The sequence below is a fragment of the Trichosurus vulpecula genome, chromosome 1 (genome assembly GCF_011100635.1).
Source record: "Trichosurus vulpecula isolate mTriVul1 chromosome 1, mTriVul1.pri, whole genome shotgun sequence".
In the NCBI taxonomy this organism is placed as follows: Eukaryota; Metazoa; Chordata; class Mammalia; order Diprotodontia; family Phalangeridae; genus Trichosurus; species Trichosurus vulpecula.
This window is the reverse complement of record NC_050573.1, coordinates 65,210,679-65,237,605: the sequence shown is the minus strand read 5'-3', so window position 1 is coordinate 65,237,605 and position 26,927 is coordinate 65,210,679. Positions and strand designations below refer to the sequence as shown.

General features: G+C 38.3%; 1 protein-coding gene across 2 annotated transcripts in view; it reads right to left on the bottom strand.

Annotated features, from left to right (window-relative positions):
* Positions 1-1,048: 1,048 nt before the first annotated feature.
* AKAP8 (A-kinase anchoring protein 8) overlaps positions 1,049-26,927 on the bottom strand; it is a 58,678-nt gene continuing 32,799 nt past the window's right edge. Inside the window, exons 8-14 of one of the 2 annotated variants that reach the window (XM_036739017.1) lie at positions 26,663-26,696; positions 24,235-24,322; positions 5,568-5,709; positions 5,084-5,177; positions 4,503-4,633; positions 3,244-3,339; positions 1,049-1,781 (exon numbers count right to left, since the gene is read on the bottom strand). In XM_036739017.1, coding sequence (XP_036594912.1) covers positions 1,371-1,781; positions 3,244-3,339; positions 4,503-4,633; positions 5,084-5,177; positions 5,568-5,709; positions 24,235-24,322; positions 26,663-26,696 — 996 coding nt within the window. In that variant the 3' untranslated portion in view covers positions 1,049-1,370. The remainder of the gene's footprint in view (positions 1,782-3,243; positions 3,340-4,502; positions 4,634-5,083; positions 5,178-5,567; positions 5,710-24,234; positions 24,323-26,662; positions 26,697-26,927) is intronic. The other variant, XM_036739025.1, reaches the window with a different exon arrangement.

Sequence of the window (26,927 nt, the reverse complement as noted above, 5' to 3'; positions counted from 1 at the left end):
CGACATAATGCTGAGTGAGCGGAGCAGAGCCAGGAGAACATTGTACACAACCACAGATATACGGATTCCGTGAGGACCAACCCTGACAGACTTCGCTCTTCTCAGCAACACAAGGTGCAAGGACAACCCCAAAGGACTCACGATGGAGAATGCTATCTACAGCCAGAGAAAGAACTGTGAAGTTTGAATGCAGATTGAGGCACACTTCATGCTCGCCTTTTTCTCTTCTCTTTTGTTTTTGGGTTCTTTTTTTTTTTGGTTCTGTTTCTTCTTCCTCACGATTCATTCCATTGGTCATAATTCTTCTCCACAACTTGACAAGTGTATGAATTAATTCAATACGAAGTTATACGTGGTAGTTATATGAGATTCCATGCCATCTTGGGGAGGGAGGGGAGAAAATCTGGAACTCAAAATTATGTAGAACCGTCTGTTGTAAACTAAAAACAAAACAAAACAAAAAAAAACAACCAGCTGATTCAAAAAGAAAATAAAAGTAAATCCACAAAAAGTGCAAAGAAAAATGAAAGTGATCCATTTGTACCAAAATATTTCTAGCAGTTCTTTTCAGAGTAGCCAGAAATGAAACTAAGGGAGGTGTCCACCTGTTGGGAATGGCCAAATAAATTATGGTATATGAATGTAATGGAATATTGTTATGCCATAAGAAACGATGAGTTCTAGGATGCAGAGTGAAGGAAACAAAAATAGAACAATTTATACCTTGAAAATAACATGGGGGAAAAAAAAACTTTGAAAGACTTTAGAACTGTAAGCAACGCAGTGATAAACCCCCAGTCCAGAGGACTGAAGATGAAACATGCCATGGATTTCCTACCAGAGAAATGATGGACTTAAAGTGCAGAGACATACACGTATTTTTGGAAATGGCCCATGTGGGGATTTGTTTTGCCTTGGACTATGCATATTTGTTCTGAGGTTCTTCTTTTTTTCTCATTCAATGCGGAGGAAGGGCAATGGGGGAGATAATAAGTACTAGTGAAAAAGACTATTTTGTAAAAAAGAAATGAACAGTTCAGAGGCTGTATTTAGTGATGAAATTATCAAGTTTTATTTTTAAATGATGCTTTTCCATTGGAGGTCAAAAGGAAAACTATAGTTTTATTATTTCTTAAGAAATGTACAACTTTGTTCAATCTTCAACCCAAAACAAAAGGATGTAGAAAGCATAGCATAACTAAGCAAATCTACAGAATACACCACTGAAGTAGCCCTGATGGGTCACTTCTCTGAAACCCCATAATGTCTTCCAGCAACATACTTGAGTGTTGCATCCAAAGAAAAAACATCCAAGGATTCTATAATAGTGCCCAATAAATCACCTTCACAGGAAAAAAAAAACCCAAAACTTATTCTACCACAATCTCGTCTTCTGATTCTGCACCAAAGTTTTCTACGTTGGCTTCTTTTTCGTGAGCACTGACAGTTCCCATGCTGTTCCCCTCTGGGTCCAGCTCTCTGCTGTTTCCTACACATGGATTCCCATTCTCACATGTTGGTTTGCTTACTATTTCTTCTTCCAGTGGCTGGCTGGAAATATCACCGTTTCTAGCCTCACCAGTATCAATAGTGCTTTGTCCTTTGGTCCTCACTTCACTGTTTTCTTGTGGTGGTATTGCTTCTTCTCCATCGACTGCCCTGACTGCCGCAGCAATGACCTCTGCTAACACTGCTGTAACGACCTCTTTAGCAGTCTCCTCTTTGTCTTCATCTCCTTCAACATCAGGATCCACTATTTCATCCGTGAAGGGATCTTCACCCTTGGTGAATGAATAGAAACATCATCAGTGACCTGTCATAGAAAGGAGAACACAAAGAACAGCCAGAAATCTAGACCTTCAAAATAATCATGATAGGGCCTAAGCTGTTGGATCTAGTTAGAAAAACTTATCATTTTACCTTTTAAAACATATGAACTAGAACAACAAATAGTCCACGCAAGATCATATCGCTAAAGCACCTGAGTTAAATTTAGGGAAAAGAACAATCTTTTCCAATAACAATTTTGTAAATATACATCAATTCTTTACCAAAAAAAAAAAAATAAAAAAAAAAAATCAGAACCATCTCTCATGAGAGATGTAACTCTCTACAAAAACATTGTAAAATAAATAAATGACCTTAGGAAAAAATTACAAGAACCTATACCTAACAGTTTCATGGATGGATTTATATCATCTACTTATCTTTAATATTGCATTTGAAAACAAAGGCCAGGACATTATGGACTATAATAAATAGGGTTAGGGGCCTTTGTACTCAAAATATAGCAGGAAAAAAATATTTTTTTCTTTCTGTGTTTCCACTCAAATTTAGGACTAGAACATGAAGTTAATCTTTAACTTTCTACTTAATTATTTTAAAATATATTTAAATTAATTGAAGGCTCAAATGTGAACCTGACTTGAGTCAGTATTTCTGCATATCTGAAGGCATACACAGAAATGCTTCTGTATACTGAGGACTGTAAGAATTATTGACAAGAAATGAGTCCATACTTTAATAACTGAAAAAACACAGAAACAAAGACCATCAGATAACATGTTCTTAAAAGTCTTAATTTCTCAAACTGGGCTAATCCAGGACTTCATTAAAAAGGCTCTAATGAAAATTTCCCAGTGTATGTTATTCAGCAAGACTGGCATTTTAATGACAAACAGTGTGCTCCTTGATCTCCTTTCCACAAGCAACCTCTCTCAGAGTCTGCATCTTCTGAATTCCAAAATTAACGGGAACTTAACTAAGTGAAACACTGAGCTACTTTGGATAAGCCATCTACCCAGAGTAGTTTGAGAATTTTAAAAAGGATTACCTTAAAAAGCACTGTGAATGGAATATAGAAGACTTAACACATTTTCATGGATATACTTTCTAGATATATGAGAGTATTATGTTAGTCTTTATTGTAGTAGAAATTTTCTGTTCATAAGTAAATAGGCTATCAATTTAAAGTACTGTATAACTTTAAATTATTTTTTATAATTTTAAGCTATAGATATATACAAAAAGTTAAGTTCTCTCAGAGTATCCCTAAGATCTGGGTGAAGTCACATCTTACTAAACTTGTGCATATCTAAAACATAGACATACACATCTTTCTAGAAAATCCAATAATTGCCAAATATTGCATTGCGGATATGCCTATGTAATGGACAATCCTGTTCTTTTTCCAACAGGTTCTGCTTACCCACTGACATGTCTTCCCCTGGCCCCACCACAAACCTTGAGGTATTTTTCAAGCATTTTCACTATATGTCTGTTGTTCAAGACACTCTTAGCCACATGTAGGCTTGTCTTCTTGAATTGTTCAGCAGCAAGCTACAGAGGAAGGCAAACATAGATTACTTTTGGAAAACTTACACTGAGGGAGAGGAAACAGATGACAGGCCTGCTGTGAAAGATTAAGGCTACAGAGGTGCTGATCTGCGCTTACAGGGACAGTCTCCTGACTGGAAAATCAACATCAGAATAACATCACAAGTCCTGTCTAGAGGTAGCTAGACCGCACAGTGGATATAGCACTGGGTTGGGATCAGGAAGACCTGAGTTAAAATCAAGCATTATACACTTAAGTGTGACCCTGAGAGCAAGCCACCTCACCTTTGCCTGCCTCAGTTTCCTCATTTGTCTGACAGGAATAATTATTATCCCCCAAACACTTACTTCCCAGGGTTGTTCTGAGTAAAAGTGCTTAGCACAGTCCCAGGCATATAGTAAGCACTAACTAATGTTAGCTATCATCTAAAAACAAACAAAAAAGAATCATTCTTGTAAAGAAGGAAGCAGTAGTACAGCTTATTTTGATTCAGAAGGGCATGGTGATAAGAGCACTGGCCTCATAGTCAGAAGATCTGGGTTCAAATACAACTTGGCTATATGCATCCTCAGGTAAGTTGCTTAGCCTTTGATATTCGCGTTTTTCTTGTTTTAAATGGGGGTGGGGAAAAAGGAGAAAGAGCGAGGCTTTTTACATATTAAAAGCATTACAGAACTATGAGTATTTATTGATATAGGCAATCATCAAGATATGGAAGTTAGATTTGTTAGGAATCTGCACTGTCCAAGGTCACCTCTGCAAGGTACCATCTTGGGTGCTGCAAATACAGGGACAAAAACTAAATATCCCCAGCCTTCGAAGAACATACAGCATAATGCTTTCAGATATACATATCTTAGCAACTTAAAAGTCAGGTTACATATAACATATTTGTGGAAGATGGTAAGGAATCTCTTTAACTTTACAAAACGAAGAAAATCCTCAATCTCACAAATTTCAACCAAACCTCAATAAAATGCCTAACCTCAAATGACAGGGTTAATTTTAACCTTAGAAAAATAAAAGCTCCTTTCCAACACAATCCCTCAAAATGACCACAAGATGTTTTGGTAATGACAGAATACCACAAGGATCAAGACGGTCATCAATTTTCTACCTTCTACACCATAATAGCTGATTTCAGAATCGGGCAGGGAGCACTTACACGGCGATTGTGATTGTGATCAGCAGAATAAAGGTGCCTCTGAAGAAGATGGTGCTGGGCAGGAATTAACATGTCACAAGCCATACAATGTGCCGCTTCAATCCTCTTAAAAAAGTGTTCCTGGCCAATTCCTGTAGATCCAAATGAGGGATGTTTAATCACTGCCCATGTGATTGGAGTTGTTCATTTATAGGGTTCTATGGCCACATAAAATTTGTAACCCCTTCAACCCCCACCCAGCTTTCTCTTTAAGCATCCTGATATCATCTAACTAAAGAGCATTTGTTAAAATTGTTTCATGCGTAAAATCAAATATGTGCTCCCTTGGTTTCTCCTTTTGTCCAAATTATAAATTCTGAAAAGATCTTTGGAAAATAAATTCTCTTCCTAGTTGTCTGTGTGTATGTTTTCCTTCTGCTAAATATACTAACTATAAATAATCAGAGTTCATGGCTCACTTTTCAGCCTTCTACTCTCACTGCATTTGCGTTGAGGCCGACAGAAAATTTCTGAGCATGCTAGATGCTATGATGTACATGTGGATCTTCTAGATCCCCTTTCACTACAGCCTCTCAACTCACCTTTGAAAGGGTCTGGTTTCTGCTTCACACTTTCCTTCTCAGCCAGCTCCTGGCGACGCTTCTCTATTTTCTTATTCCTATTCACAATGTATTCCTAGAAAGGTTGAAGGACAACATAAAGGGGACAAGGCAAATTTATACCCCCAAGCGACTTCAATCAAGGGCTTTTCACCTTCTCTATGTACAGCAGCCTGGTGAAGCCTATGGACCCTTTTTCACAATCACATTTGTAAATGAACAAAGATACAGAGGACGTGCACTGATGGTTCCCTAAAAAAGTGTCTTAATAGCAGTATCAAAGATAGGCAGGCTTTGTTCCTTCAGATCATTTGGGCTATTTGGAAAAGATCTGAGATTTAATAAAAGAATTCATCTCTTCTCTCTGCTTCCCTTTGGTATTTATAAAATGAAGATAAACATTAGCTAAAGCAACTTTTTGCATCAACAATTGTTAGAAGATCCTCTGCCTTATGTTATACCTCACCTGTAAGAACTCCACTGTCTTGTCAGGTAGCTTAGTACCAATAAAACGCAGTGTATCTTTATGGAACTTGCTCTGTAGGTGCTTATGGATTTCTTCATCATTAAAACTACGGAACTTGCATATAGAACAAGCAAACTGAATCCTAAAAGAGAATAAAGAAATATTAAGCACAGAAGTCTGCCAACAATTGAGTTTTCTTCCTATAGTGCTGTATGTATTAGGACTACATGAGGAGATGAAGAACCTATGAAGATCCTTGGCTAGTTTTCAGGGGATAAACTAGCACATTATGAACACTGAACACCTCTACTAGTTATAATACCAGCACACTTTTACATAGCAACTGAAGCTGCTTGAGACTACAGACAGTGTCTTCCTTCATTTTGCTACACCCACAGCATCTAACTCGGATAATTTTTTCAGTTTGGATGCATAAACAACAGAATGATCTCGGTAAAGAGCAAGAAGAGGAAACTGACTTCTAATCCCCACTTTTGTTGATGGGTTGTGATACTGATTTCAATAGTAACACTTCTTTACCTTAGTTTCTCACTTCCAGTAAATGGGATAAAAAACATCACATTGCAAACATTGTGAAGATTTAAAAAGGATTCTGACAATCTATTCATCCTCTGGCATAAGCAAGTTGCTTATTTCAACTCTGGTGCTACTGAATACTAGTGGAGAAAGTCACTGCAATTTTTTTAAATAGATCCATCACAAAATCAAGTCATTTTTCAACTCGGCTGGACAAGGATTCTTCTATTCTTCCCTATCACACTTACTCCAATCCAAACCTCCACTTCAGCCCCCAAACACCAGCTATCTCTCCTCTTCATAAGAGAAAAAGCTTATCACTTACTGAGAAAATTAAGACCTCAGCCTCTCTACTCAGTATGTCCTAAACACTCTTCACCAGCAGCCATCCTCTCTACTCCTTTGCTCTAGCCTCCAAGAAAAAGGAAGTTTTATCTAGCCAAGGCCAACAATCTATTGTACTCTCTAAGAAAGCCTATGCCAATCATTCCTTCTTGTTATTTCCTCTTCAGTCTTCTACTAGCTACCTTCCTCACTACCCATCAACATGACCAGGTCTCTCCTTTTCTTAGAAGACCTTCACTCTACCCTGGCACACCCTCAAATGAGCATCCTACAGAGGCCCTCCACTTCAATCTCTGGAATCTTCTTTCAATACTTAAACTTCATCTTAGACGTATCTCTCTTGTGCTCCTTCCATCTTCTGGCACTCAAGAAAACATGGATTTCCCCTCTACTCCCCAGAATACAATGTGTCCCTGGCCATCATTTTCCATAGTGGTTACACCTTATTTTATATGTATCAATCAAGCACTGAGTAGCTGGTACATGTTAAGCATTATACCAGGTACGTAGGACACAAAGACAAAATGGAAACAGCAGCCAATAACCTCAAAAAACTTATGTTATATAGAGTAAAGTACCACATACATACATGAATGTTCAGAAAATAAAGACGGAAGAAGACTTCTAGATCACACCACCAACAAGATGGAGGACTAGACATTTTTTCCAGGCCTCATGATCTCTCAAACCTCTCCAAAATAGAAATTGTGTGCAACAGATAAAGCAAATCCAGCTGTCTCCAAAGACTAGGACACCAAGAAACCAAATGAGGTAACAATTAAATGAACTAATAGCGAAAAAGACTCTTTGATAGCCACTACTATGCTCACTCAACACCCCTCCCTACAACCCACCATGCTTCTAGCAGCAAGGCCACACAAGTCATCCTCAGGGTTTGCAAGAATAATCAACTCTACACACCACCCCCCTCCAAGGCAACAGAAACCCAAAGAGCAGAAGACTGCTCAGGCCCTGACAGCAGCATGACAATGCTCTTGTGCCACAAAAGAGCTCAGTCAGAACCGAAGAACAGAAGAAACTAGGGCAGGATATGTGTGATTGGTTGTGTGGCACTCCAACAAGATAGAGGGAAAATAGCCCAACATCCAGCTGGGCCCAGTTCTGCAGCCCCAGAAATCATTTAAGGCAGAGACCAAGAAAGGCTGAGAGCTTTAAGGTCTAGTTCCCAGAGAAACTTCTGAAAAAAGAAAACGTAGCGTCAATTGAAGGAATCCAGATTGTTTCCAAGAGGGGGAAAAAACCATATACTAAAACTCCAAGACATGTAGTAGTTAAATTTAACAATCCTGCTAACAAATTCAACAAGTGACCTTCAAAAAAAGACCTTCAAATACAAAGGAAAAGAAATTCAAATAACATATGATTATTGCGCACCTACCAAAAACAGCAAGAGGGAATGAAATATATTTCAAAGATCAAAGGAGGTCAAGATGCAAAACAAGGTCATCTATACTTCAAGTATGAATCTAACCATTAATGAAAAAAAAAGAGGAATGTTTACTAAAGAGGAATTCAAAACATTCCTACTCAGAAAACCAAACCTGAAGAAATATTTTGCTTCTCAAACACAGAAATACAAGAGTAAACAAATACAGCAACCAACGACATTATAAAAGATCATTAAGATTAGATTTTTTTTTCAAAATGCACATAAGGATGAAAGCAGAAGTCCAAAGAAGTGTTGGTGGAGAAAGAGACCTGAAACATCATGAACTAAATCTCACAAGATCCCACATACAAATAAATCAATCAATGGTGTTTTTGTTTTGTTTTGGTTTTTTTGTGGAAGTAAATTACAGAATGGGAGGACATATACAAGGGTGGGGGGAGGAGGAAGATAAAGAGGAATATGTCTTGTACTCAAAGGCTAACAATGAGGGAAAAACTCCTATAGCCTCTCAGGAAGTAAGTCTAAAAAGAATGGGGGAGGAGGCATAGGGAGGGATAGAAGAGGGAGAAAGAAGCGCAGAAATCTTGTTTCAGTGCTGGGGGGTGGGGGTAGAATTGAAGAATGATAGTTATTTCTAAGAGTGAGGCACAAAAGAAAAAAGGGCTAGGGACAACATCTGCAAGGCAATAATACAGAAACTGTTTAGAAGGAACCCAAAACAGCTACCTTAAGAACTTTAATTTTAATTCTATGAGGAGTACAGATACTAAGGAAGAATTAAATAAGTGTAACGGCCATGAATCAAAGAATAAGTCTGGAATAGACAGGGGAGAGAAATAATAAACAGAATGAAGGAAAGAAATCCTTTTTAGTAAAAGGCACAGAAAATTAAATTTAAAAACAAAAGAAGCTGAAGGTAGGATAAGGAAACTTGAGGGTAAGAGGAAGAAAGCCAGTAGGAAAAGAGTTGCTTTAAAATAGATTGGAATTAAAATAACTGAAGAGACATTGTACTATGTTTATATAAAGGGGAAAAAATCCTAATCTAAAAAAAATTTTTTAGAAACAAATGGAGGAAAAATATAGAACTCTCATAATTTTAAGCGTAAATGGATTAAACAATCCAAAAAAATAAAAGTGATAGACTGGGTAATAAAACAAAGTCCCCAAATCTGCTGCTTTTAAGAAACCTAAGACCTGGGGAAAAGTTTACTATGAATCAAATGAATCCAAGGAAACAGGAACTGTAACAATCATGTTATCAAACAAAGCAAAAACAAACACAGGCAGCTGTGTGGAAGAAGAATTGCAGAGGAGAGAGATTGAAGGCAGGGAGAGAAACTAAGAGGCCATTATTGCAACAGCCCATTTGAGAAGTGATGTGGGCCTAAACTAGGATGGTTGTGATGTAAATAGGAAGGAGACAGATGTGAAAGATGTTAGGGAGGCAGAGTGGACAAAAATTATGTGCCAAGGGGGCGAAACTGCCTAGCACTACTCCTGGAAACTTCCTATAACGCCCTGAGTCAAAGCTCAGTCTAGTGCCTGCCTGCACATGCAAACATACACTTACGGCCCAGAAGCCCAACATCCCAGTAAGTTTCTCTTGCCTTCTGAGCCAAAAACAGAGGAGGTCACCACCTGATTTAGTGATGCTCTGGGCCAGGACCTTATTCAGCTCTTGTAGACAACACCTCTTCCATCTCTCCTCACCTCCCCAAATGACCTTAACTAGGACAAACAAGGTACTCTGATCTCCTGTCTGGGTTTCTTTACCTCTATGTCAAAGCTTGCAAAACTTGCAGCCCTCAGGCTGCTTGTGGCAAGCCACAGGATTTCAGGCGGCCTATGGAAAAATGTAGAAGAAAACATCCTTTGTATGTAGAGGAAATCCTCTGGCAGCCACAAGTTGTGCAGGCCTGCTCTATGCGCTTGGACATGCCACACGGGGTCTACATAGAACACCTCTGGTTGCTAAGAGGTCAAAGCAAGGGCTTTGAACAATGTAATCTCATGCCTCCTTCAATGAACTTCTCTCCAACCCCTGATGCGGAGTATAAATTCTTTTAAATGGTATACTTACTTCCAATCCCTTATATTCACACACCACTTGAGGGATCCAGAACCTAGGGCTCTCAATATACAAACCTTAATCCCCATGCTCAACTGGTTGCTCCTTGACTCCCAAATCCCTGAACTACACCCAACCCACTCCAGATTTGCATGTCCCTTTCATTTTGCCCTCTGAAACTCCTGCTCCAAGAACAGACTTTCATCTTAAATGTCTTTCTTCTTTCATCTTCTGACTCTCACTTGGACACAGCACCTCCTAATGATAGCATTTCCCTACTTGCCCTTTCATTTCTTTTCTTTCATATCCCCCAAATCAGACAGTGGTGGGAGAGCTAAACTACTCCCTGTTCCCTACCATTATTTCTGCCCACTCCCCCAGCACAACCCCCTTCTGATTAATCAACTTCTCCTCACTTGAAGTTAACACTATCCAAATTTATCATGCAATTCAGAACCTCAAGGTTGTACATAGAAGCCCTCAGAACATTCTCCTTTGTTCTTCAATGATTTAGGTGTCTGGTTTGCAGTCTTTCTCTTCCCCCGGTCTCCTTGCCTTATACTTGGGAGAATTTAATATGCAAATTGATAACCCCTCAAAAATCGTGATGTACTCCATTCCCATGATGTATTCTTCCACTCACAGGTAGAGATGGTCATACCCTTGACCTTGTTATCACCCACAAATGTTCCATTTTTATGCTCATGAACTTTGAAATTCCCTTATCTGATCATGCTTTTATCACTCCATCTTCACCTATTGTTTACAATCCTTAATCCTGTTCACATGTTCGTCATGATCTCCATTCCTTGTACCATAGTTCTTTCCCAGACCAACACTGCTGCACTGTCCATACTCTCTTTTGTTTTCTATCTTGACCTCTTGGTGAAACAACTGAACTTTGCACTGTCTTCCATCCTCAAATGCCTTGCAAACCAACTCTGGATTATTTCTGCTATCTGCCTCTTTTGTTCTTATTTGCATACTACTGAAGGGCTAAAAGAAACTACTGACTAAACCCACTAAAATTCTGTTATCTAATTTTAACTAGGCCCTAATTTCTGCAAGTAAAATATTCTAATCCTCTCTTGTTTATTTTCTATCCTACTTTCTGCAGCAATTGCTCCACAGCTTCTAGTCTTTCTCAAGCCTCTCACAGTATCCCCACCTGATAACCTTTAAGCTAAGGAATTTATCTCATACATCACGGAGAAAACTGACAACTTGCCCAAAGCTGCTTCTCATCTCACTCACTCAGACGTCTCTCCACTATTCCCTTGCCAAGGCAAAAACTTCTAAATGTGCCCTTGATTTCTACAATTCTCCATCCTGAGTTACTCTTATCTGTGATTTTTTTTTTCTGTTGCTTACAAACAAGCCTGTGTTTTTCCCATCCTCAAAAATACCTTTCTTTAATCAGCCCATCCCTGATGGCTGTTACCATCTTCATCCCTTTTATGGCTAAACTGCCCGAGAAAGAATTCTGCACATGCTGCTATCACTCTTTCTCCTCCCACCAGTCTAAACCCTCAAAAGTCATGCTTCTGATCTCATTGTTTAACTGAAACTGCCCAGTTACCAATCATCTCTTAAATGCTATGTCTAATGGCTTTGTCTCAATTTTGATCCTCCTTGGCTTCTCTGCATTTGACGCTGCTTCCTTCTAGACTGTCTCTCTTTCATAGGTTTTGATCACACTGCTCTCTCCTGATTTTCATCAGTCAGACTCTTCTCAGTCTCCTTTGTTGGATTCTCATTCAGAACACACCCACTAATCAAAGGCATGCTCTAAAACTACATCCTGTATCCCTTTTTTTTTCCCTCTATATCAGGAGTTCACCGTTTTTTTTTGATACACTGCTTTGGCAGTCTGATGAAGCCTATGGACTTTTTGTCAATAACATTTTTAAATGTATAAAATATAAAGAAGTACAAAGGAAAGCAACTATATTAAAAGGTAGTTACCAAAAAATTTATGTACCCCAGGGTATGAATCCTTGATCTATATTAACTCATTTGGTGATTTCATAAGCTCCTATGAGTTCAATTATCATCTCTGTGAAGACCATTTACAGATCTACAGGTCCAAGACTAGCCTCCATCCTGAGATAAAATAATGCACCTCAAACAGCATGGGAATCTCAAGATGGATGTTCACTAGACATTTCAAATTCAACATGTTCAAAACAGAATGCATTATCTTTCTCCCCAAATTCTCCCTCCTTAGAACTTCCCTAATACTGTTAAGGATACCACCGTCCTCCAAATCACTGATAATCACCACCTCAGCATCATCTTCCACTATTCATGCATATTCACCCCAAATCCAATCCATTGCCAAATATTGTTTATATTTTCACATCATCACAAACATACATCTTTTCTTTCCACTCATATGTCTACAATCTTTAGGGCCTCATCACCTCTCAAATGGACTATAGCAATAGCCTAATTAGTCTCCCTGGCTCAACTCTCTCGATTCCATTTACCCTCTACCCAGCCTCCAAAGTGATTTTTCCTAAGTGTAGATGTGACCTTATCACCTCAAAACCTCTTTTGTAATGTGAAATTTTTACATTTTTTTCAAATAACATGTAAAAACAATGTTTAAATTTCATTTTTAAAAAATTTGAGCTCCAAATTCTTTCCCTTCCATGAACCCCTTATTGAGATGGCAAGCAATTAAGACACAGATTACATATGTGCAGTCATGGAAAACATTTCCACATTAGTCATATAGTAAAAGAATAGAGAGGCAAAACAAAAAACCAAAAAGAATTTTTTTTTCAAAAGTATGCTTTGATTTGTGATCAGATTCCATCAGTTTTTCCCCTGGAGACAGAGAGCTTTTTTTGTCATAAGTCCTTCAGAATCATCTTGGATCATTTTATTACTGAAATTAGCTAAGTCATTCACAGTACAATATTGCTGTAACTGAGTACAATTATCTCCTGGTTCTGCTTATTTCACTTTGTATCAGGTCATGTAGGTCTTTCCAAGTTTTTCTGAAAGCATCCTGGTTGTCATTTTTTGTATCACAATAATATTCCATCACAATCATATACCACAACTTGTTCAGCCTTTCCCAATTGATGGGCACTCCACAATTTCCAGTATTTCACCACCACAAAAAGAGCTGCTATAAATATTTTTGTACAAATTGGTCCTTTTCCCTTTTCTTTGATCTCTTTGAGATACAGACCTAAGAGTGGTATTGCTGTGTCAAACAAAGGCTATGCAGTTTTACAGTCTTTTGGGTACAATCCCAAATTGCTCTCCAAAATGGTTGGATCAGTTCATAATACCATGAACAGTGCATTAGAGTCTTAAATTTTCCAAATCCCCTCCAACATCAGTCATTTTCCTTTTCTGTCATATTAGCCAATCTGATAGGTGAGGGACGGTACCTCAGGGTTGTTTTAATTAGCATTTCCCTAATCAATAGTGATTTAGAGCATTTTTATATGACTATGCATAGCTTTGATTTCTTCATCTGCAAAGTGTTTCTTTGTATCATTTGACCATTTACCAATTGCGGAATGACTTGTAGTTTTATAAATTTGACTGGGTTCTCTATATATTTGAAAAGTGAGGCCTTTATCAAAGACACTTGCTATAAATCTCCCCCCCCCCGCCCTTTAATCTTGGTTGCATTTCGTTTGTGCAAAACTTTTAACTTATTGTAATCAAAATTATCCATTTTACATCCTGTAATACTATCTCTTATTTGGTCATAAATGCTTCCCTTATCCACAGATGCATGTGAGAGGTAAAGTATTTCATGCTTCCCTAATTTGCTGATATTACCCTTTATGTCTAAATCTTGTACCCATTCTGATCTTATCTTGGTATACTGTGTGAGATGTTGGTCTATACCTAGTTTCTGCCAAACTGCTTTCTAATTTTCCCAGTAGTTTTTGAATTAATGTACCAGAAACTTGAATCTTTATGTTTATCAAATACTAGATAACTATGGTCACTTATTATTGTGTATTTATTCCACGGATCCACCATTCTATCTCTTAGCCAGTATCAGACTGTTTTGATGAATGCCCCTTTATCATACAGTTTGAGATCTGGCACTGCTAGGTCACCTTCACATTTTTTTTTTTGCACTGATCCCCTTGAGATTCTTGACCTTTTGTTCTCCCAGATGAATTACACTACTACTTTTTCTAGGTCCATAAAATAATTTGTGGTAGTTTGATATGGCACTGAATAAGTAAATTAACTTAGAAAGAATTGTCATTTTTACAACTGTTTAGATAATACTTTTTGTGAGAAGAGTTTTATAATTGAGTTGATATAATTTCTGGCTTTGTCTTGGCGGGTAGACTCCCAAGTATTTTATATTGTCTAGTTATTTTAAATGAAATTTCTATCTTTCTCTTGTTGCTGGGCTTTGTTGGTAATATATAGAAATGCTGATGATTTATGTGGGTTTATTTTATATCCTGCAACTTTGTTAAAATTGTTGATTATTTCAACTAGTTTTTTGGTTAATGTTCTAGGATTCTCTAACTATATACCATCATATCATCTGCAAAGAGTAATAGTTTTGTTTCCTCATTGCCTATTCTAATTCCTTCAATTTCTTAGATAACATATCTAGTACAATACTGAATAAAAGTTGTGATAATGGGTATTCTTGCTTCATCCCTGATCTTACTGGGAAGTCTTCTAGCTTATCGCCATTACAGATAATGGTTGCTAATGGTTTTAGATACTACTTCTCCATTTATTCCTATGTCTTCTGGTATTTCAATATAAACAAGTGTTGTATTTTGTCAAAAGCTTTTTTTCAAGATTTTTTTTTTTAGTTTACCATACTCAGTTCAACGAATTTTTGAGTTCCAAATTTTCTCTCCTTCCATCTCCTCCCCTTTCCCACCCCCCAAGATAGCATGTAATCTTACATAGGTTGTACATATACCTTCACTTTAAACTTCTTTTCCCAATAATCAAATTGTTAAGAATTATAACCAATGAAATGAACCATGAGAAAGATGTTAACAAAACCAAATATAAAAGAAAAAAAAAGTGAAAGCAAATGGTTTGCTTCAATCTGCATTGAGATTCCGTAATTCTTTCTCTGGTTGTGGATAGCCTTCAAAAGCTTTTTCTGCATCTATTGAAACAATCATGAGACTTTTCTTGGGTTTTGTTATTGATACCGTCACTTACGTTGATAATTTTCCTAACACTGAACCAGCCCCACATTCCTGTTATAAATCCCACCTGATCACAGTGTAGAATCTTTGTAATATAATGGTGTAATACTTATGATTGTATTTAAAAATTTTATATCAATATTCACCAGGGAAACTGGTATATACTTTTCTTTCTCTGTTTTTGTTTCTGGTTTAGGAATCAATACCATATTTGTGTCATAAAAAGAACTTGATAAGACTCCTTCTTTGCCTATTTTTCTAAATAGTTTACATAGCACTGGAATTAATTGTTCTCTTTAAATGTTCGGTAAAAATCATTTGTGAATCTATCTGGTCCTCAGGATTTTTTTCTTAGGGAGCTCATTGACGGCTGTTCAATTTCTTTTTCTAATGTAGGGTTATTTAAGTATTTTATTTCCTCTTCTATTAATCTGGGCAATTTACATTTTTGTAAATATTCATCCCTTTCACTTACATTGTTAGATTTGTTGGAATGTAGTTGGCCAAAATAGCACCTAATAATTGCTTTAATTTCACCTATATTGGTGAATTCATTCCTTTAATTTCTGATACTGGTAATTTGGTGCTTCTGTTTTTTAAATCAAATTAACCAATGGTTTATCTATTTGATTTTCACCCCCATAAAAGCAGTTCCTAGTTTTATTTTAGTTCGATGGCTTTCTTACTTTAAATTTTTTAAATCTCCCCTTTGATTTTCAGAATTTCCAATTTCTTCTTTTTCTAGTTTTTTTTGTTAAGTGGTATGTCCAACTTATTAATCTGCTCTTTCTCTATTTTATTAATGCAAGCATTTAAAGTATAAAATTTCCCCAAATTACTGCTTTGGCTGCATCCCATAATTTAGCAGCTTATCTCATTGTTGTCATTCTCTTTAATACAATTACTGATTGTTTCTATTTGTTCTTTGACCCACACTTTAGAATGAGATTTAGTTTTCAATTAATTTTTAATGTTTTAATGGCCCTTTATTGAATGTAATTTTTATTGCATTATAATCTGAAAAGGATGCATTTATTATTTCTGCTTTCTGCATTTGGTTGTGAAGTTTTTATGCCCTAATTCCTGGTCATCTTTTGTGTAGGTATTATGCACTGCTAAGAAAAAGATATATTCCTTTCTATTCTCATTCATTTTTCCCCAGAGGCTACCATAACTAACTCTTCTAAAATTTGATTCATGTTCTTAACTTCTTCCTTCTTTATTTTTGAGTTAGATGTATCTTGTTTGGGGAAAGTTGAGATCCCCACACTGGAATAGTTTTACTATTTCCTCCTGTAACTCATTTAACTTATACTTTAAGAATTTGTAGGCTATATAACATTTGGTGCATATATGCTTAATATTGATATTGCTTCATTATCAATGGTACCTTTTATCAAAATGCAGTTTCCCTGCTTATCTCTTTTAATTAGATCTAGTTCTGCTTTTGTTTTATCTGAGATCATGATTGCTACTCCTGCTTTTTTTTTTTTTACTGTAGCTTAAGCACAGTAGATTCTGCTCCAGTCTCTATTCTTACTCTGTGTCTCTCTCTCTGCTTCAAGTGTGTTTCTTGTAAACATTTTTGTCAGATCCTGGTTTTAAATTTACTTTGCTATCTGTTTCTGTTTTATGGGTGAGCTCATCCCATTCACATTCACAGATAAAATTACTATGTTTCCATCCATTCTATTTTTTTCCACTTATCTTTCTCTTTTCTTTCACTCTGCTGTTCCTCAGGTGTTTTGCTTTTGTCCACCCCGTCCCCCAATCTGCTCTCCCTCCATTGGTCCCACTTTTCTGTTTTCCCCCTCCCCTCCTACTTCTCTTTGGGGCAAGACAGATTTCTATACCCAAATGAATGTCTGTTATTCTCTCTTTCAGCCAATTCCAATGAGTAAGGTTCAAGTATTGCCCACCCCCTATATTTGCTCTTCTTGCACCTCTTTTATGAGATAGTTTTCCCCATTCTTCCACTCCTTCCCTCCTTCTCGCCCCTTAATTTTACTTTTTTAGTTATCATCCTATCATTATCAACTCACACGCATGCCTTTTGTCTATGTAACCACCCTAATAATGATAAAATTCTTAGGAGGTATTAAGTATCATTTTTCCATGTAGGAATGAATATAAACAGTTTAACTTTTTTGAATCCAAAAATGATTTTGCTTTCCCATTTACCTTTTTATGCTTCTCTTGAGTCTTGTATTTGAAAGTCAAATTTTCTATTTCAATTCTGGTATATGTATTGGGAATGCTTGAAAGTCCTCTATTTCATTAAATACCCATTTTTTCCCTCAAGATTATACCCAGTTTTGCTGGGTAGGTGATTCTTGGTTGTAATCCTAGCTACTATGCACTCTGCAATATCACATTCCAAGCCCTTCGATCCTTTAATGGAGAAGTTGCTAAATCTTATGTTATCCTCTGTGTGGCTCCATATTTTGTTTCTTTTTGTCTGCTTTCATTTTAGCATCTCTTTCAGGAGGTGACAAGGTGGATTCTTTTAATTCCTGTTTTATCCTTTGGTTCTAGGATATCATGGCAGTTTTCTTTGATAATTTCTTTAAATACAACGTCTAAGCCCTTTCTTTGATCATGGCTTTCAGGTAGTCCAATAATTCTTAAATTACCTCTCCTTAATCTATTTGTCAGGTCTGTTCTTCTTCCAATGAAATATTTCACATTTTCTTCTATTTTTTTTCTTCTTTTGGTTTTGTTTTATTATTTCCAGATGTCTCATGGAATCATTAGCTTCCACTTGCCCAATTCTAATTTTTAAGGAATTATTTTTTTCAGTGAGTTTTTGTAGCTTTTTCCATTTGACCAATTCTGTTTTTTAAGGAGTTCTTTCAGTAGATTTTTGTGCCTCTTTTATCAAGTTGTTAACTGTTTTCTTACATCACTTTCATTTCTTTTCCCATTTTTTTCCTATACCTCTCTTGTTATTTAAAATCATTTTTGAGCTCTTCCATGGCCTGAGACCAATTCATATTGTTCTTTGAGGCTTTAACTGAAGCTACTTTAATTTCTTCGTCTTCTTTTGGGTTTGTGTCTTGATCTTTCCTGTCACCATAGAAACTTTGAACAGGCAGGTTCTTTTTGTTGTTTTGTCGTTTTTCCTGTCTATTTCTTCACTTTTAACTTCATGTTCAAATTGGACCCTGCTCCGGGGGTGGAGGAGGCACTGACCCAAAGTTTAGATTTTTGTGATGCTGTTTTCAAAGCTACTGGAGGGTTGGGGGTAAGGAGGTGATATGTCTTTAGTTCTTTTAAGGTGGTATGATTTAAGGAGGTGTGGTTATTGCTATCTTGGCCTGTGCTTGGTCTGTGAGTGACCCTAAGGCCTCTTCTATCCTGGAAGTGAGACCAGTTCTCACTCCTCTGGGAACACAAGAGCTAGCATGCTAGTGAGCCTCTTCTCTCTGGGGCTGCAAAGTGGAACTTCAACAAAGTCCTACACCTTAGTGCCAGCAAAGGATCCCCTATAATCTTCTGCTCAGTTGTCTGACTCCCACCTTCTTACTGTCAGTGGGCTGGGAGCTCCGAAAGCTACCACCTCCAATGCACATGCCCCTAAATCCTGCTGCTAGCCTGTGCTGGCAGTGTGTGCCACTCTCATGCTAGTGAGAGAGACCTTTCTTGACAACTCTCTAAATCTGGAATGGGGAACCTGAGGCCTTGAGGCCACATGTGGCCCTCTACATCCTCAAGTTAAGCCCTCTGACTGAATTCAAACTTCACAGAACAAATTTCCATCCATAAACGGATCTGTTCTGTAAAACTTGGACTCAGTCAAAAGGCTGCACCGAAGGGCCTAGAAGGCCACAGGTCCCACCCCCAGTTGGACTAGATGATCTGTGCTATGATCCACATTCAGGAGTTTCATAGATGTTCCTTAGCTTTCTTGCCATGGAGCAATGGTGAGATTCAAGTCTGTAGAAATTAACTATGACAGTGAAATGGAATCCCTCTTTGCTCTGTTATCATTATTTGGATATTGTGCTGAGATTGGAATGTTTTCAGCTCTGATTTGGAGAGGTTGCATACCAATACGTTACAACAACAGAAGCTCAGCAACCTTAAATTGTTTCATTTGGTGTTTATTGGGCTTGGGTTTTTTTTTTTTTTTTGCAAATAAATAGGAAGCTTTGTGGCTTCTAATGTTGTTTTCCAGAATGACTGGATCAGTTCGGAGGGTAAAATAGAAAATTGAAAGAATCCACCAATCACCTCCTGAAAAAGATCCCCAAAAGAAAACTCCTAGTAATATTGTTGCCAAATTCCAGAGCTCCCAGATCAAGGAAAAAATACTGCAAGCAGCCAGAAAGAAACAATTTGAGCATTGTGGAAACACAATCAGGACAGCACAAGATCTAGCAGCTTCTACATTAAGGGATGGAAGGGCTTGGAATATGATATTCTGGAGGACCTAGGATTAAAACCAAGAGTCATCTACCCAGCAAAACTGAGTATCATGCTCCAAGGCAAAAATCAATAAAATAGAGTACTTTCAAGCTTTCTCAGTGAAAAGACCAGAGCTGAATAGAAAATGTGACTTTCAAACACAAGACTCAAGGGAAGTATGAAAAGGTAAACAAGAAAGAGAAATCACAAGGGACTTACTAAAGTTGAACTGTTTTGTCTACATTCCTACATGGAAAGATGATGTGTATGATTCATGAGACCTCAGTATTAGGGTAGCTGAAGGGAAGGGAACACAACACACACACACACACACACACACACACACACACGGCACAAGGTGAGCTGAATATGAAGGGATGATATCTATAAAAATAAAATCAAATTAAGGGATGAGAGAGGTATATATTGAGACAGGGAGAAAGGGAGAGATAGAATGGGGTAAATTATCTCGCATAAAAGTGGCAAGAAAAGCAGTTCTGTTGGGAGGGAAGAGGGTGCAGGAGAGGGAGAATGAGTGAATCTTGCTCTCATTGGATCTGACCTGAGAAGGGAATACCATACACACTCAATTGGGTATCTTTACCCCACAGGAAAGGAGGAGGAAGAAGATAAAAAAGGGGGGATGATAGAAGGGAGGGCAGATAAGGGCAGGAGGTAATCAAAAACAAACACTTTTGAAAAAGGACAGGGTCAAGGGAGAAAACTGGATAAAGGGGGATAGGATACGAAGGAGCAAAATATAGTTAGTCTTTCACAACATTAGTATTGTGGAGGGGTTTTACACAATGATACACATGTGGTCTAATGTTGAATTGCTTGCCTTCTTAGGGAGGGTGGGTGGGGAGGGACGAGGGGAGAGAATTTGGAACTCAAAGTTTTAAAAGATGATGTTCAAAAAATAAAAGTTTTTGCATGCAACTAGGAAATAAGATATACAGGCAATGGGGCATAAACATCTATCCTGCCCTACAAGAAAGTAAGGGAAAAGGGGATGGGGCGAGTGGGGTGACAGAAGGGAGGGTTGACTGGGGAACAGGGCAATCAATATATGCCATCTTGGATTGGGGGAGAGGGTAGAAATGGGGAGAAACTTTGTAATTCAAACTCTTGTGAAAATGCTGAAAACTAAAAATATTAAATAAATTTTTTAAAAAAGGGAAGCAGTGATGTCATCAAGAATAACCTTTTTGGCATCTCAGTCAAGGGAGAGTAAGGTGTAATACGCCAGTTCATAGCGCATACATGTGCAGAGCAATTTCCCAATCAAAGTCCTCCTCCAACACCTACGCATGGCTCAAAAACCTTTATAACAACGCCACTATTGCTGCTTTAGATTGCTGCCCTATCCCAAGACTGACAAACATTACCCTTACTATAACTCTACAAGGTGTGCACTGCAAGGACTGGATTGTTATCCTTGTTTTAAAAGTAAGAAACTGAGGTTCTAGAGATAAAGGTGCTGCAATGGAGAGAGGTCTGAAGAGTCAGGAAGATTTGAATGTGAATCTTGTTTCAGATGCTTCCTAGCTGTGTGACACTGGACAAGTCACTTGACCTATCTGCCTCAGTGTTTTCATTTGTAAAACAGGGATAATGACAGCCCCTATCTCTTGAAATGTTTGTGAGGACTGAATGAGATATCACATGAAATCTATTTTACACATTTTCAAGTGCTATATATACACATGCTAGTTGTTGAAATGCCTTACCTAGGATGACACAGTCAGCTATTCTATGTCAGAGGTCAAATCCACATCCCAGTCTCCTATATTCTTCTGACTTTTTTAAGTCTATGGAAAAACATCTGAGCACTGTGCCTACTGAGGAACCCATGAACTTCCAATTTTCCAAATTGGGACAATGTCTCATTGTTGCTGTTAAAATGGGATCCCCTGAAGTTTTCTTTATATATTAATTGAACAACCCTTTTCTTGTCCCTGGTACTACTGAAAAACATAGAGAGGAAATGATGTCATCCAATGCATGGAAATAAAAAAGCATCTCAACAGTTTACTCTTACAGGAAATTCCGGTAAGAACCACCCAATGACAATTGGTAGCTCTCCTTAAAGTTAACAAAGATTATGATTCTCTTAGAAACAACTGAACTCAAAAACTCAGTGTAAGACCTCCGTATTTGACAACTACTGAAAAAACCATTAAGCAGCATAGTAGAAGTTATGCTTACAATAAAAAAAAAGGAACAGATCAGTCCTATATATATATACAACATATAAGACAGAGATACATGGAAAGTAAGCTCGGACTAAAGGCATTTGCAACTGGGATACAGGGAAAATCTTCTGCATAAGGTGGATTTGAGCCAACTCTTAAAGAATTCCAGACAAGCTAAGACATGGGAAGTGAGAAGGGAGAGCATTCTAGGCATAGGGAACAGCCAGTGCAAAGGAACAGAGGTAGGAAATGGAGTTCAATGTGTGAGGAACAGCAAGTTAGCCAGCACAGCTGGCACAGTACATGGAGAGGAAGAAACTATAAGAACACTGGAATGGTAGGGGCTAATAAGGAGCCACTAGAATTTATGGAAGAGGGGAGTGACATGGTCAAACTTGCTTTGGGAGGATCAATTTGACAGCTGAATAGAGGACGGAATGGAGTGTGAACAGACCTGAGACAGGCAGTCACCATCAGCCTATTGCAACAGTTGAGGCATGAGGTGATAAGGGCCTATGCCAGAGTGGTGGCAGTGTCAAAGGAGAGAAGCAGGCCTGTAGAAGAGATATTATGAAGAAAGAAATAACAAGACCTGACAGCAGACTGGATAAATGGGATAAGTATTCTTGAGGATTTGGAAATGAGAGCCTGGGAGACTGTGAGGATGGTGGTAATCTGCACAATAATAGCAAAGTTGGAAAGAGGAGAGTGTTTTGACCACTCCTAACTTTCTAGACTTCTCAGCGGGTACCTTGTCCCACAGTTCTCTGCCCGAAATCCCTCCATTTTCAGCTTTTTTTCAATGTTTTGTCTTCCCCCATTAAAATGTATGCTCCTTGAGGGCAGGGACTATCTCTTTTTGCTTATATTTTTATTCCTAGAACTTACTAGAATATTTGATATATTTACATTAAGTATTTAATAAATGACTGTTGTTATATTTTGGGGAAAAGATAAATGAGTTTTGTTTTGGAAATGCTCAGTTTGAGATGGCCACAGGAAATCCAGTTGTAGATGTTCTAAAGGCAGTTGGTATTGCAGGACTGGAAAAGAGAACAGGAGAGAGCCTGGGACTAGATCTACAAATCTGGGAATTACCTGCATAGATTAAAACCTACGGGAAATGATAATAGTAGTACAGAAGGAAAAGAGAAGGTGGCCAGAGACTTAGAAGACACCCAGAGTTAGGAGGTATGACGTGGATGAAGATCCAGCAAAGGGGACTGAGAAGCAACAGTCTGATGAGTAGAAAGATAAAATTAGGAGAGGGTGATGTCATGAAAGCTTAAAAGAGGAGAGCCAGGAAGTGATGGAGATCAACAGGGGAAATTAAGAGATCATGAGTACCTTTGGAAAAGGTTTCTTCAACAATTTCAGTTGAATAATGCAAGTCAAATGATGATGGTAAAAAAAACCATAAATATATGAACGGTTTTTGAAAGGAATGAAAATCAAAAGAACTCTGAGGTTTCATCTCACAATCAACAAAATATTGGACTGTTCAATACCGGAAGAGTTTAGGAATATCAGGCATGCTAACACACCATTGGCAGAGCTGTGAACTACGAATTGGTCCAAAAATTCTGCAAAGCAATTTGGAATTATTTGAACAGAAGTGCTGAAAATGTCTATACTTTGACCAACAGATTCTACTACAAGGTCAATGACAAAAAGAAAAGTTCCATATACGTAAAGATATTTATCCTATCACTCTCTGTAGTAGCAAAGAACTAGAAACAAAGTAGATGCCTATTGACTGGGGAATGACTAAGCAACCTTTGGCAATCTGAATGTAAAGGAATATTGCTGTGCTATAAGAAACAATTATAATGAATACAAAGAAGCATAGAAATACTTGTAACAAACTGATGCAAAGTGAAATAAGTAGAATGGAGAAAACAATAAACAATGATTATTGTGATATAATTAGAAAGAACAACAACTGAAACTAAATGGTAATTACCAGGCTTTGTTTCAAAGAAGAGATATTAGAGGGTACTTCTCTACCTTTCTTTGATGAGAAGGGGAAAGGTAGGGCAACTCAGGGTGTAGAGCACCATAAAAAAAAAAATGACATTTTTTTCCTATATGTATCAGCTTTGTTAAAAACTTTTCCTCTTTTTTTTTTTTGTAAGTGATAGTTCTGGGGAGGGGGAAAGTTTATTTTGGGAACCATAGGTTATATAATAATAAACACTTTTTTAAAACCAGTGATTCTAATTCTTAGTAAGGATTAATCTACATAAGAATGTTCTAAAAGCTAAATTTTCACAACCTAACTTAGTTTTTGCTCCTGTAGAGCTCAGTAAAATTTCTTCCTGATCCTTGGAATAATTACTTGACATCTCACATTACATGTGAAACTGAGAATTGCCAAAGTCCACTCTTCCAACAGATCCACTCAGATTCAATTCCAATGCTTATTCCTAAATTCAATCTTCCCTTTTTCACACCTGAAAAGGCAAGCACAAGTTACTGCTTCAAGATTACTAACAATCATCTAGCCTTTGACTCATTTCCTCTGTCATACCTGTCTGCTGTTCGGTCCCGCATTCTGTCCCTTCTTCGCTGTTTCTCCCTCTTTTTTTTCACTTCATCATCTTCATCACCCTTATCCCCTGCAACAGAGAAACCCATTTCAAGTCAGTGTGAATAGAAATAAAAGCAAGCTAAGTGTTGAGAACCTCGTTATGTAAAGAAATTCTATCACCTTATTTCCTGATTTGTTTAAGGGTTTGGAAAGACAGATTGTCCTTCTCTAATAGCAGGGTCAAGAACATTTGGTACCAAAGGACTTTGAAGGCTTGGACTCCTCTGGGATTTTGATGAGAAATCCAGTGTTTCTCAATGGGACTGATTAAACCATAAAGATGCTAGAACATTAGGGTCTGCCAAGGCTGCTATCTCCAACTCTCCTCAAACATGTGCTGTCTTCCAGCTTTCAGCTAGATGCCTCCATAGCCTTGTTCATTTCTCTTTCTCCCATCATTTATTCTCCCCTTGTGCTAACTTATCTTGCTTCTCTTGCTTTCCAAGTCTAACAATATAATACTTCAGTTTTCCAGACCTAAAATGTATAAACTGTATTTCCTTTAAAAGCATTTAAAGAGAAAGCCAAATTTCCTTGGAGATAAGAAGATGGCAGCTTCAAAGCCTCAAGGAGGTCATCTGTTTTACACACCACCTCCCCACCCCCAGTCAGGCCTCAACTATTTTTCCAATTGATTTCAGTCTGAACTATAGCAGCTTGGCCAACATTTGCTGGCCCAATAAGTGTCTTCCATTCACAAAAGTTATCAATCTATGACTTATTCAGGGTCAGAGGGGTCGGGGGTAGGGAGGAGCAATCCTAGAAATAAGAGATGGAAAAGACCAACAGGTCCTCCAGTCCATCCCCTGGGGCCAGTGCAGGAAGCCCCCTCTAAGAAAGGTATAGCCCAATGCCCCAGAGTCAAGGAGCTCAGCTCACATAAGCCAGTGACAGGGATAAGGGAAGACCCTGAAGACCAGGATCTCACAAAGAGGGCTGGGGAATGGGGCAGGAAACTGGAGAAAGGATCAATAAGCATCTGAACTGTAACCCCTACCCCTGATGCCAGTCACGAGACTGTCCCACGAAGATGGCGACCGGCGTGCGCTGCTCAGAAGCCTCTCAAAAGGGCGTGGGATTTTTGGCAAGAGGTCACTGCCTGAAACTATTACTGCTGTTAAATAGCAAAGTCATTCCGGGTACCAGGACCTGTGCGCAATAAACATTTCACCTTCGCTTTAGCATAGACCCCACTGCAAGAGCTGTTTAGTGCTCTGTATGGTCCCATGCTATAGACATAACCTCTTCAATAAGCATGGATGGAAGAATCTCAGAAGGGTCAGCTAAGCCCTGAAAATATAAGAGAAGGAAAGTCTTAAGGGAGGATCCTGCACAGAAATAGGTTTATGTGAGTGGAAGGTCAAGAAGGAATCACCCTTTGGTTCTTCCAAGTTGTGTTCATTTAGAGAGGGCCCAGAGGGAAAGTAGAAAGAAGGGGTGTTCGGAAAGACCACCACCATCTCCAAGCTCCAGTTTTCTATTCCACTCTTAAGGGTCCACTTATTAGTCTGGTCTTGCAGTTTAAGTTGAAAACTCTTCAGTGCCACTTCCCAATGGTGGAGCTTATGAAAAGTACCAGCCAGTTAGTCTCTTGTGACCCCAGAACTAGGCCCTCTCTGGCTCCCAGCTGGAAAATGTGGGAGAAGCCAATGGGACAGATGGAAAGGACTTGATCCAAGTCCACTTACCCTCCCCAAGACCCCTGCTTGGGCAGGTATTTCCCGCCACAGCCACTGAACACAAAGGAAAGGGATAGAGGCCCCTGCACTGTAGCTCAAAGCACTGCACCAAAGCATGGCAGTGAAAATGGAAATCAAATTCAAACCAGCAACCAAGGAAATAACAGACTGAATGAAGCTCAGGGGAAAAAAAAATAGTTCAGGGAACCTGCATTGGCCAAGGGGGAAAACAGACTGGATGGGATGGATGGAACCTCTTCTCTCTCTGATTTCTGTGATTTCCCCTGTAACTCCTACAGAAAAATTACTTCAGACAAGCTGAGGTGGGCTTTCCTTTTCTAATACCCTATGAGAAATCTGCTCTCTGCTATCAATTGTTGGAACAAATGAAACTGTTTTCAGTAGGTGCCACATCAAAGACATCTGAGCAAAGCCTTTGTGTGATCCCCCTACCCTCACAGCCTTGCCCAACCAACTGTAAAACTTATGTCCCATCTCACAGAACATCAGCTCCATGCCAGGCCCAATACTTGCATGCCAACCCTTCTCCTACCACTGAACCCCACTAGAAGAGAGAGAGAGAGGGAGAGAGAGCTGGAGAGAACAGGGGCATGGGGGTGGGGTGGAAGTGGTGCAAAGTTAATATACAGACAAACACTAAAAGCAGGGATATGCAGGGTAACTCCTACCTCTCCTCCTTCCTTCGTCATCCAATTCCTCATCCTGAAAAAGATACAAAGTTTGAGAATGACACAGTGTTTTTAGACATCCAACTCCCTATAGAGAATAAGAATCTCAGACCTGCTAGCCTATACCCTCTTCCAGTATTCTTAACTCAAACTCTAACACCTTTTTGAAATAAATTATGGGATTTTGACATTTGCTCAACTTTGATACAACAATTAAGCAAATACACAATACAGGTTTAGGATTTTTAACGGGGCTGTGGATAGT